The following is a 13,256-nucleotide window of genomic DNA, read 5'->3' as shown; positions in this document are numbered from 1 at the left end:
TGTTTAGGGATGGCTAAATTCCCTGCCCTCGAAAATCTTCATGGGGACCCGCCCCGATTAAGCGGATATGGTAATACCATCCCCGTCCTCGCCCAGCCCCGTATACCCGTTTAATAAAAATATTATATTATATAATTATATTTTAATTTATTTTCTTAATTTTTGTTGCATGTCTTTAAAATTTAATAGTATTCACTTTATGATTTAGTGTTATTGTAATATAATATGATGAATTTTAATGTATTTAATCTATTATATTATATATTTATATTAATTTGGTATATTATTAATAAAAAAATTTATTTTTAAAAAATAATAGAGGCCCCGAATACCCCCGATGGGGACCTGATTACCCGGCGAGACGGGTATGGTATTGGCAAACCCGTCCCAAACCCACCCTATTGCCATTCCTATTTTTGTTCTTTATCCCACAAACCCCACATGTTTAGTATTGTTTTGTTTATTTGAATTGTTGTCTTGTATTCTTCCTATAAAAGGATGTTTGGTTGTATTTGTTAGAATTAATGAATATTGAAGAAAATTGGTTCCAACTTCTAAAATTTTGAATTCTAATTAGTTAGTCACTAAAATTCATGGAGACATTGTTTATTGCTTATGTTCTAACATCAATACAGCAACCTTAAATTTAATGGTGAAGGGAAAAAATCAACTAACTGCAGCATTAGTGAGCAGCTGCCTTGTCAGACTGTCATGGCAGGTTTTGGCAGAAGCTTCCACCATTTCTACATTTAGGTGGTCTTAGCTCCCTTGCCACCCCAACACCAACCTCCAACATGCTCTATGGTGACTGCAGGGTGGTAATGGGCAATACAAACTAATAATAGTGGTTGTTGCATATATTCTTACAAAAAAAAATTGGTGAGCTTTGCTAAATAATGTTGTAGTGATAATTAAATATAGGCAACTAATAATTATAAGATAATTTCACTTCACAAGTAATATAAATACATAGAAGTGCTAAGTACCAATAGCATTACTGACTAAATATATAAAGGAAAATATTAATAATATTTATGTAATACCAATAAAAATTACTGATTATCAAATATATATGTATGCCAATCATAGGGTACAACTTACCTCAATGTCGTGAACACAAAAATCACTCTAGGTAGATCCTCTAAACACTAGGGTCTATACAAAAATGATAATATTCTACTTTAGGAGCAATTTGATAATACTTGAGACTAACTTCACTCTACATACTATTGTTTTTTATTCTTTTATTTATTTAATTTTTTTTTTGTAGTATCATTACTGCTTTCGTTATGGGTGTAGTGTATATATATATATACATATAGGCTTTCAATGATCCGAAACGTCTATTTTTTAGGTCTCCATTAAGAGATTATCTTTTCAAAAAATTAAGTAAATCAGAAACCATTTACCATATAAGATTAAATGGTTAACATTTCAAGTTTTTATTTTGTTGACCATTTAATCTTTGTAGGTAAATAATTTCCGATTCACTTAATTTTTTGCAAGGATGATCCTTTAATAGAGACCTAAAAAATAAATGGTTGAGATTGTTGAAATCCTATATGGAGTGGGCTCTATTGAAAACTTGTGTAAAAAATAGAATGTCACGGATCTGCCTGTCACACCCCGAACCCCGGGAATGCAACAGATGCACCCACCTTGAATATCCCAAGAGATTAAACACCGCTAATTAAGCATTAATCCCTCAAGACACCCAAGGCTAGTTAAGCATTTTGAATTAAATGGACTGGGTTGGATCAGAGATAATAAATAGCGGAAAACATATGAAGTAAAAATAAAACTTCTTTATAAAACCAACCCTCAAGGTCACAATAGTTCATTTCAATCTTGAAGAATTAAATAAATTTGAAATACATAGCAAATATAGAATAAAAGTTTTAAAACTACGCAAACGTATAATCGAAGAAAATAACTCAAAATCATCTCCAAACAATGGAGGTAAAATCATTCAAGACCTACTCGAAACAAGAAAACAATCAAATGACATCATCAATTAAATCTAGATAGTTGACAAGTCTCAAGATGCTGCTCTGCTCGATCCTCTTCCAAGTTCGTCTTTTTATCATGCTCGTACCTATAAAAACATTTAATAAACAAGGAATACAAAAATAATGTAGAGGGTAAGCATCTCATACGAACATAACTTCTCTCAAGGGACCTTGTTAGGTTTGAAAACAAAACCATTCCTAGTGAAACACATAGTGAAAATTTTTTTTCCATCGGATTCTTAAATCATCCAAAAGAAGTTCTTCAAACATTTCCTTTGAAATCCTTTACAAAACATTTATGACTCAGCTGCACAACAATTATGATTATAAATATGCAATTTCACAATAAATCAATCATACCTGATGGTCGATACACGTTAGGTACAACTATGGCCAGCTATTAAAAGAAATGACATTCATTGTGAGAGTGTTACGGTAAACAGATCGAAATAGGAACTCACAATTGAGAAGCCATATTTACTGCCACTTGATCAATCATGGGTCCTCGTTTCACACAAGCCCACGTAGCCACGTATTAGCTTGGCTAAACTTCCCATAATGTACTAATTAATTTTTCTAGAAGGTTTAGGAATTTGAATTCAAGATCACGAACTCTCAGACCAATTATACAAATATAGCATATTATAATAATTTAAAAATACAAACACACACAAAGTTCATAGTCAGGAATGTAGGATAAATCCTGCTACCTAGAATCCAATGCTCTTCACGTATTCTCTTGTATAGCCTATGCATCCCCATCCATTTCGAATTTATCGCCTTCTTGTCACGTCACAAAAACATCATTCGGTAATTGGTGTTCCTAGTGTCCGACAATACGACAATTTAGTCAAAAGTTAAGTTCAACACAAACTTGTTATAACCCATCATTTTAGGTCACACGTCCCTAAAGACTCTAGTCCTAAGTGAACTAAATTCTACTCTTTAGGGTTTCTAAGTTTCAAGTTAATTTTAAAGTCAAATCACTTGACTAATTGATTTGGTTTAAAACAATTTCACAAATTAATTTATGTTAGAATAAATCAAACCTAAGTATTATCTAAGTATTTAATTAATTAGTATTTCTCCAAAATATTACACTAATGAATCAAGTTTGAATAATAGCTTAAATCCAATTTAAACTCTACAAGTTAATAACCTTTAATTAAATCTCCAAATTAAAGTTATAACTAATCATGCTTAATTAACCAAATAAATTAAGCATTTAAATCTCCAAGATAAACCTAGGCATGCTTAATTAATTAATAAATCATACTTAATTAATCTAAGCATGCAACCTAATATTAAAGCTTAAGAAAAATAAATAAAAGACTTACTCAGTTGTACACCTCCAAAGATAAACTTCACTCCTAAGGGCTCCTCCTTGGCAAGCTCTCCAAAAGAAAACTTTTAAACTATGAAAATTTTCTTCTCTTTTGATATGTCTCTTCTTAGGGAGACTCCCAAAGAACCAATGAGTGAGTATCTCAAACTTCACTTGGTGGTGCAAGTGAAAATGAGATACAAGAGTCTCTATTTATAGGCAAAAGGGGGTGAGAAGTTTTTCTAATTCTCCAATATGGAATATGATGCACAAAAGTGTCAAAACCAAGGGAAAAATACATAAAAACTAGAAATGGGTCAACATAACCTGGCCGAATTATCCATTTTGTGAGACAAAACGAATCCGGGTCGTCCAAATACAAAACACGCGGGTCACACATAATCGGTTTCTACAGTGACCAGTTTTAATCAAATGGACGGCCAAGATTAAAAGGTGATTAATGAGCTCTAATGGCTCAGATTTAAAGTGGATGGCTTCAATGTAATGCGGCATACAAAACCTTCCATGTGAGTGTGTCCTGCATCAGCTGCTAGTCGCCCCGTCAGCGTGTCTCCTCCAATTGGAGCGCGCCACGTGGCGGTTGTCAGTCCAATCAGCCATTTCTTTTAATTTCTGAATTTCCTTTTCTTTTTTTTTTCTATTTCTCCAAACTTCATAAATTCACCAAAAATAGCTCGGGACTCCAAATAATTTTCCGAAAAATCTTACGAACTCGTAATGATGAATACTAATTTCCAATAACCTCAAAATTAATAGTCAAATCACTTATAGAAACATTATGAAAAATTCTCAGCTCATAATTTAATTTTGAAAAATGAAAACAAATAAAATAATCACCAAACTCTTGAATTTCTTTTCTACAAAATTCACTATTAAGCAACTAAACTCCAAAACCACAACCAAAAATCTAAGTTAGTTAAAACAACGTTAAGGGAAACTTCAATTTCTTTAAACAAACCTTAAGAACGAAGTTAAATAGCTTAAGTAACAAAATTAACAAAAGCAAAAAATTCAGAGTGCTACACGACCCCTTTAATGAAACAATCATACAAAACAATCATGTCTTCCTATCTAATTAAGTGAAACATTGACTTTCACTCGAAATTAAACATTTCTACTTCCTTTCAAACTCAGGCCAACCCACCTAATAGAATTATAGAAACCCAAGCCCAAATTAGGTTCTTAAACCTTATTTCTCCTCCCAACAAATTTGGACTTCCAGTCTCCCACCTTCATCCCTCTCTAGTTCTCTGTCATCTTTTCTTTTCTTTGACTCGCTCCCAAATTCATGTTTTTTAATCAATTTGAACTAGGTATACAAGGACCAGAAGTAAAATGATAATATATCACAATTCACAAGAAGTTGTAGAAGATGAAGAAAATATCAAATAGTTTGAGGGTTGATTATTATGTTTTAATGAAAATCAATACTGTATTATGATTATTTTATATATAATAATTCTATACTTTTAGAGCCCGTTTGGTTCAAGTTTTGGAGATCTGAGAATAAGAAATCAATTACATTTCTACGTTTAACAATTACATTTCTACGTTTGATAAGTAGAGAGAAGAGAAATCAATTCCTGACACAAGAGAATCTGATGCCCTTATTGGGGGGAAAATGAAACCCTTGCTCCAGCTTGGATTTTGTTTTCCCCTCTTTTAGGAAAACATTTATTGTTTCTTTTTGGACAAAACTAAGTATGTTATTATTTTAAACAATAATGCTAGTTGTCCCACATTTGTATCACACCTAATATGTCATTACTTTACTAGAATGGTATTTCCTTCTTCTTTTTTAGGTTTTATTTTTTAATTTGTAGTGTCCAATGTATGAATGTCATGTAAGATGGTATGAAATTGTGGTATAAAAATGTGGTAAGTGTAGCATTACTGTATTTTAAAATGTCATCTCTATTGTCATTTATTAAATAAATAATAAATAAAAGTATATTGAAAAACTGACATTTTTTATTTCCAATTCATGCACAATCCAAATATGAAAATAAAAATAAAAATGTAATTTATAGTTTAATTTTTCAGGATTACCAAACACTTTTTTAAAATGAAATTTAACATCCCTTTTCTTCCGAAAATGTAAAGAAATTGATTTTCCTATATCAAACGAGCCCTCAAGGTTTATTATATAATTTATATATCATAAAATGCTTGACCTCTACGCCTCGACTTTTAAAACATCTTTCCCTCCTTTGTTTTGCTTTTAAATTTTTAATAGACAAAAAAAAAAAAAAAAAAAGCTACGGGAGGAAATTAGATGTCGAGAGATGAGGAGCATCTGAAAAATAGCATCTTTGTATGAAGGCAACTGTGAGTCCACTCTCCATCTAACCGCGTCTGGCCGTCTCGGGAACCTGTCTTAACGGGGGGGCCCACCAGTCCAATTAATACCAATCACGCGCTCACGTTCTCAGAGTCTTTCAACAACAACGAAAACGGAAAACCTGACGGCATCGCACGTGCCACTGTCCACGCACGTGCCGTCCTCAAACCCATCCTTGCCGCTTGCGTGCCTCGATATCTATAAAAATATCTCCATCTCTAAAACTCGAGTCTTGACCCAAAAAATTGCTTGCACTTTGTTTTACACCAGACCACCAAGACTTTCTTTGTAGCAGTTTGAACAGGTCTCAGTTTTCCGGCGACTTTTCCGGTCAGTCTCCGTCACCGTCGATCCTTCATTTCGCACCTCGATCTTCTTCAGTAACGCCTCGCCATGTCGGTCAGTTCTCTCTCTCGTAAGAGTGCTTTTTGGGTAGTGTTTGGGGGTGATTGCTTAATCAATAAGTTTGCTCATTGACTCTCTGTGCTAGGGACAGCCATATTAGATCTGTTTTGAACTTTGTGTAAGAAGAAGATTTTGTATGATTGGTTGTATTGGATTGATATCTATAGTAAAGAATTGCATGTATATTACTGGATTTGTGTGGAAATGCTACTTGTTTGACTGTTTCGTAGTTGTCTCTTACATTTTTGTTCCTCAATGCAAATGATCTACTGGGTTTGACTTGTTTTCAAGGGGGAAACAAAAATTGACTGAATGACACAAATCAATTATTGACCAAAACTTTCTGTTTGGATTCATACTCTTGTTTTCTACATTATCCCTGCTTCTCTTTTGGAAAAGCGGCTCAGGATTCTTAATATGTTTATTATATAATTTGTTTATTTTCAGTTGCAGTCTTGTAAATTTAGTTCCTGCCTACAGTTTGAGAAATATGTCATAGATCTGATGCTTATAATGAAATCAGAACAAACCCAAAACTAAATCACTTTATTTTTCTCTTAAAGGTTCTTGATGCTGATGTACTTACTAAATAAAAGGAAGTATTAAGTGCTTTAAGAGTTCAATTTTTGATTTCTCTGTATTTACTTTGAACAACCTTTAACAACCTTTTGAGTTATCATTTGTTTCGAGTTGATTTGTGTTAAATAATGAAGTAAATGAGGGAATCATTAGGAGATCATAGAATGTGATGTCCCAGATTACAAAATATCAAGCGTTTTGATAATTTGTATAGAGGATGTACTAGGGGATGAAGCTCAAGTTACTTTGGTGAAGCAGTGACTTGCAATCTAGGAAGCTTGGAAATGGAACTATGCAGGTTAAGGTTTTCCTTGAAAAGACACCATCCATTTATAAGTTGTATATGGGTTCTTTTCTTGAAAATGGTTGTGATCAACTCATAAATATAATTTGGTGAGCAGACAAATATTGGTAGCTGACTGTATTACTTCCAAAAAATAATGCCTGGTTGTGGTTAGCCCAAAACCCAAATTGTTTTCTAAACACTATCAATAAAATTTTCTTGGTTAATTATGTTTATTGTTATTTTCACGGGGGAACAACTTAATCTATAAATTTTCTGTGAACATGCCTAGCAAGTGTTGGTTGAATCCTAGTTAAGTAGGTATGAAATATGAAATAGGTGTCTCTAGTAAGATTCTTTTCCTTTGTGTTTTTGGAGCATGGTTATCCAATTTATTTGTCTTTGTTATTTATTTATTCATTGTTTAAGCTACTGTAGATTTTCCAAAGGATATTTAATCACATGTTTTGATATCTCTCCAAAATCAATGCATATACTATTTAATCATGTTTTCTATGGTCAAACTCATGTCATTCTCTTGCAGATAAAAACCATTAAAGTCAGCAATCTTTCCTTGGGTGCAAGTGAGAGAGACATAAAGGAGTTCTTTTCTTTTTCTGGTGATATTGCATATGTCGAAATGAAGAGGTTTGATGTTTTATTTAGTTTGATGGATTTCTCATTTTTCAATGTTTGTATATAATTGTAAATAAAGCTTGTCATATGTTCATGTAGTGATACTGAGCGGTCTCAAATTGCATATGTTACCTTCAAGGATGCACAAGGAGCAGAGACTGCAGTTCTCCTTTCGGTAATGCAACTTCTTGGATCATAGTATATTACTTTATCACTTCATCCTTCTGTTTTCTTATCCCCATGATCTTTGCTCTGCATTCCTTGGCAGTTATACTAATAATTTTTCCTGGGAGGTCAAATCAATAGAAGATCAATATAGGCCTTAAAACCTGTTTCAATGGTTTAATACTGTTTGTGATTTCACTTTATGCCCTAGGTGTTTTAGTTATCATTTCTTGCAAATAATATATGCATGTAAGAAACAAAATGCATTTGAGATTGATGCAGCCAGTATGAGGTATGTGAGACTAATGAATAGAAAAATTGTACAAGATGGATTATTCGTATTGGAAAAGCTGGATATGGCTTGCTTTTTAGACGAGGTAGGATTTGTGGATGATGTCATTACGTATAAGAAAAATCAATGGATCTACTTGAAAAGAACAACACATTTAGCTGTCTTAGCAACCTTCTTCTCTAACTTCTATGAACAATAGACCCATGTTGAGCTAGTACTGCACTGGTTGACTTGATTTCATGCTCGTGCTTGTCTCTATGGTTCTTCTTGTACTGCCCCATATTCAACTTAGAGGTTCTATAAGAAGGATATTGTGAGCTGAGGTCGTGAGAACCAACAAGATGGAAAAGGGTCTGCAGGGGGATATGGCATTGTTGAGCTAACAGGTCAAGAAAGGTGTTTACCTTTAAGTTTTTGGTGCTTTAGGTTTTGCTGCACTGTAGGTACTCGTAGTTTATGAGGTCAAAATTTAAGTTTTCATGTACAATTAGTATAGTAATTTTTCATGTTGGAGTTGAGGACACACTGGGCCATAGCATGTCTTAGGGTTGGATGTTTCTCTTTCCCTTCCTCTATGTTGGAGGTTGAAATTCTGTAACTGCTGGTGTTTGTCAAAATAGGAGGTGCATTACTATGTCTGTTGCAATTCCATGGGTAATATATGTGTAAGGAAGCTTTAAAGAGGAAGGTGTACAGAATATTAGTTGGAAGTCTGTCTTATGCATGTTTAATATCTCTCTGCTTCCGTTTGAGTTCATAATTGAGTTTCTACTGAAGCTTTGGTTTCACTTAGCAATAGAATTTGTATGACATTAATTGGTGATCTAACTTCTTTATGCAAATGAGCAAGTTTAACTTGAAACTTTTTGTCATGTCAGGGAGCTACAATAGTGGATATGTCTGTCATTATCACTCTGGCTCCGGATTACCAGTTGCCACCTGCTGCTACAGCACCTTCTGTAAGAGTCTTGCTCAGAGCTTCTGCATCATATTTCACCTCTACAATTTCAATGACCTGTCTATTGCTTCATTCTGTGCAGGTAACAGACAATAAAACTCCTGGTGGTGCTGAATCTGCATTGCGGAAGGCTGAGGATGTGGTTACTGGCATGCTTGCTAAGGGATTTATCTTAGGCAAAGATGCAGTGAACAAGGCAAAGAGCTTGGATGAGAAACACCAGTTGACCTCAACAGCTACAGAAAAAGTTGCTTCCTTTGACAAGAAGATTGGGCTCAGTGAGAAAATAAGTGCTGGTACTTCTGTGGTGAGTGACAAAGTTCGTGAAGTGGATCAGAAATTTCAGGTCTCAGAAAAAACCAAATTAGCTTTTGCAGCTGCTGAGCAGACAGTCAGTAATGCTGGATCTGCCATAATGAAGAACCGGTATGTGTTTACTAGCGCTTCATGGGTTACAGGTGCTTTTAATAAGGTTGCAAAGGCAGCTGGGGAGGTTGGTCAGAAAACAAAAGAGAAAGTGGGAATGGCTGAAGAGGAGCACCACCGAAAAATAGAGGATGACTATGCTCAAGTTCTCTCCGACTCTCCAACAGCATCTGCACAGGAGACCTCCAAGCCGGAACCTGTTAAAGGTTTGATCCTTTGATTTTTATCTTTTGTAAATACCTTGCAACTTTTGGATGCTGTTCTCTTTTGTTTCTTGCCGTATTCTTCTAGCATGAAAGTGGTGAATGTAGGACAGATTCCTCCAATTTGTTTAACATATGCAATTAATGTCTTTACCCTTCTTGCATGAGAATGTCAGTAAACCAAACTTTTGTGAGGTTTATTGATTTGCTTTTTCTGTTTCTGTTGGGTTATTTATCAGTGTGGTTCCCAGGTCATCTGGTGAACCGATATAAACTTTAATGGGCACAAAATTATTGTTGTATTTGTTCCTTCACCCAATGTGCAAAATTATTATTCTTGTATTTGTTCCTACACCCAATGTATGTTTCTGAGCTTTAATCCCAAGTGCTTTTATGTGCTTTCTTCTCAATAGTAATGATCACCGAAGGGGCTTAAAATGAGGGAACACATTCAAGGGTTGGATTTAGTTTAATGAACTTGTGATTTCACTTAAATCCAACCCTTAAAGGTGTTATCTCTCACTTGTTCCTCATTTTAATCCCCTTAGGTGGCATTATTGTCTTCTCAATGTTGAAGGATTGTTTTAGATGTTCTTGGCAATTTAAAGAACATTTATGGTGTTTTTATAGGGTATCGATTTTCAGTCTTTGTACAGCTGCACTCCTCCCTTTATTTGTTCAATTATCAAGGCATAAAAATAAAGGAAGGAGTGCAAACATACAGAAGGGGGAATTGGTGCTTGGAAAAGGGGGAGTCATTCTTTTTCCATGTTGCTAAGTGCAACCATGGGAAATCATTTCCTACTCCATGGTGATCACCCAAAAGGGGCAAAACGAAACCCTCCAAGCAACTTTAAAAATACCTCCATTCCCACTCGTAACAAAGCATTGAAACTTCAAAAGGGTGATCACATTTCCTTTCTTGTAAGAAAGCATTGATTACACAATTTTAAGACTAAATTGCCTCCATCAACATTTAAAAATACCAATTATGTCCAATTATTTCCCATAGAAAAGCATTAACACATTTTTTAGATTAGGTAAAATTAGAAACGTGAACAATTTTTATATAGTGCTAGACATTTTACATTTTTATATCATAATTTCATACCACTTTATGTGGCAATTTACATGGCATTCATGCATTGGACACTAAAAAATAAAAACAAAAATCTAAAAAGAAAAAAAAAACTTTGTCCAGTAAAATAATAACACATAAGATGGTATAAAAATATGGTATAAGAATGTGGTAAATATAGCATTATTCTTATTTTATATTCCTATACAAACCAAACATGGGAAATGAAATAAAAATGCTTGTTATTTTCTCAGCTATTCCAAGAATCTCTATTCCATTCCCACTCTCAAAAGTGGATAGGAATTGATTTTTTATCAAAAGCAATGCATAGTTCGCATTCAGGCCTTAATAAAACCAGGGTGTACTTAGAACTAAGGACACATGATCTATGTGAAATATGAATCAATTCACCAATCAATACATTTAGAAATAACAGCGAATAACTGGTGCACTGTACATTTTGGAGACGGGATGTTTTCCTTGGTGGTGATGGGTCTGATGACAAAACAAGAAAACAAGTCTTGAACTAATAAAAAATAGGAGCTGTTATTTTCACTCTAAAAATGACTACTTGCACCCGTGTGAGAGCAACAAGGAGTGCAAGCTGATAGTTTTGAAATGCATTTATATTTTTCTAAAAAAAACATGACATATAATAGGAGTATAGCAGGACCAATACAGAAAAACACCAAAAATACAAAGGGTCCAAAAAAAATGGTACATAAAATAAAGGATACACAAAGACCCAGTTAAAGATAAAGCCCCACTCTGTAAAATGAAGGCAAACCCTACCGGGAGAAGGTGAAGGTGAAGGTGAAGTTTATGGAAATGAAGGTTACATAAAACAAAAGATACACAAAGATCCAATACAGAAAAAACACCAAGGGGTACAAAAACCACATTACATAAAATCACGCCCAATTAAAGGTAAAGCCCAACTCTGTAAAATAAGGCAAACCCTGGACCTGGAAAGTGGAAAGTGGAAAGTGGAAAGTGGAAAATAGGAGAAGGAGATGGGAGGATTTGAAGTGTATGGAATTGGAGTTATTGTTCTTGTTTCCTAAGCTTATGTTCTTTTTATTTTGCAAATTAGTCCCTAGAGCTTTGGAAGCTTAACAACAATTTAAGCCCTAAAGCTTGACAACAAGAAACCCAGTTATTAGTTTTGTCCCTTTTATTATTATTATTCTTGGGTCTTTTTTTTTTTCAATGGAATCTATTTGATTTATGGTTCTTAGCGAGAAATTAAATTTCGGATTTCGAAAAAATTTCGATGAAAATTTCAAAGATTTTTAAATTTCGACAAAAATTAGACGGAAACGACGAAAATTACTATCAAAATACGAAAATTTTTAATGAAACTTTACTATATGTTTATTTAACATATTATCTACTAAATTGATAAAAAAAAAATTGAAAAAATCAAATTATATTGTAGGTTTCATGTGATATAAGGTGAATATAATGCGCGCTGGAGCAAATACTGTTAAATAAAATTAATATAATAAATAAATAAAATTAGTATGTTCTTTATACTGTATAATTTAATTATACACTAAAATCTAATCCTAATACTTCATATACTCTATATGTCCTAATACTCTTTATACTCTATAATTTATACATTAAACCCTATATACTCTATATTCTTTAGGATATTAGGTTTTATCGAAATGTATTAGAGTTTAAGGTTTAAAATAATTAAACGAAATCCCAAACTTTTTTTTTCTTTTCAATTGCCCAAGGGCCCCAAACCCCCCCTCCTTTTTTTTTCTTTACTTTTTTTTCACCGTGCCTCTCTCTTCAGTCCTTTTTTTTTTTAATCTTTCCTTCAGTTTTTCCCGTGCCTCTCACCCAGCCAAACTTTATCTTCACTGAGTGTAACAACCCAAATTTTGGCTTACGGTAATTTTGTTACTTAAATTTTTCAAACTTGTTTTAAGGTTTGTTTAAAGGAATTAGAAATTTCTTTAAGTTTATTTTAATTAACTTAGACCTTTGGTTGTGGTTCTAGAGCCTAGTTGTGTGGAAATGAATTTTAGAAAATGAAAATTCAAGAATTTGGCAATTAGTTTTTTTTAGAATTAAATTATGAGAGTAAGATTTTTCATAATTGTTTTTAAAGTAATTTGACTATTTTGAGGTCATAGGAAATTAGTACTCATCAATACGAGTCTGTAGAATTTTGCGGCGAATTATTTGGAGTCTTGAGCTATTTTTGGTGAATTTATGAAGTTGAAGAAAATAGAAAATAGGAAAATTTCGATAAATTTCGGTAAGATTCACCGAAATTTCTAAAATTTCTGCGAAATCTTCACGAAAAATTGTTAAACATGTGTTTCGATTTCGAAACACAAAAAAAAAAAAAACAAAATTTTCGCGAAATTTAATACCTTGGTTCTTAGTTCTTAAGCACTTGTTCAAATCTCGTATCCCTTGGGTCAATAATTATTTATTGAGCAAATTACAATTTACGCCCCTGAGGTTTAGGGTGTTTTACAACTTGCACTTCTATAGTTTTAATTTTTTCAATTTA

The 13,256-nt window shown here is 33.4% G+C and overlaps 1 protein-coding gene across 1 annotated transcript; it reads left to right on the top strand.

Annotated features, from left to right (window-relative positions):
* The first annotated feature begins 5,920 nt into the window (after positions 1–5,920).
* On the top strand, positions 5,921–9,984 carry LOC147273427 (binding partner of ACD11 1-like). The gene is made up of 5 exons (XM_086257437.1): positions 5,921–6,094; positions 7,507–7,610; positions 7,698–7,773; positions 8,934–9,014; positions 9,096–9,984. Exons 1-5 carry the CDS (start codon positions 6,089–6,091, stop codon positions 9,657–9,659), a joined length of 831 nt encoding a protein of 276 aa, XP_086113563.1. The 5' UTR covers positions 5,921–6,088; the 3' UTR covers positions 9,660–9,984.
* The last annotated feature ends 3,272 nt before the right edge of the window (positions 9,985–13,256 follow it).

This window comes from Dryas octopetala, chromosome 9 (assembly GCF_963921425.1).
Source record: "Dryas octopetala chromosome 9, drDryOcto1.1, whole genome shotgun sequence".
Taxonomy (NCBI): domain Eukaryota; kingdom Viridiplantae; phylum Streptophyta; class Magnoliopsida; order Rosales; family Rosaceae; genus Dryas; species Dryas octopetala.
This window is presented reverse-complemented; position numbering and strand designations above follow the sequence as displayed.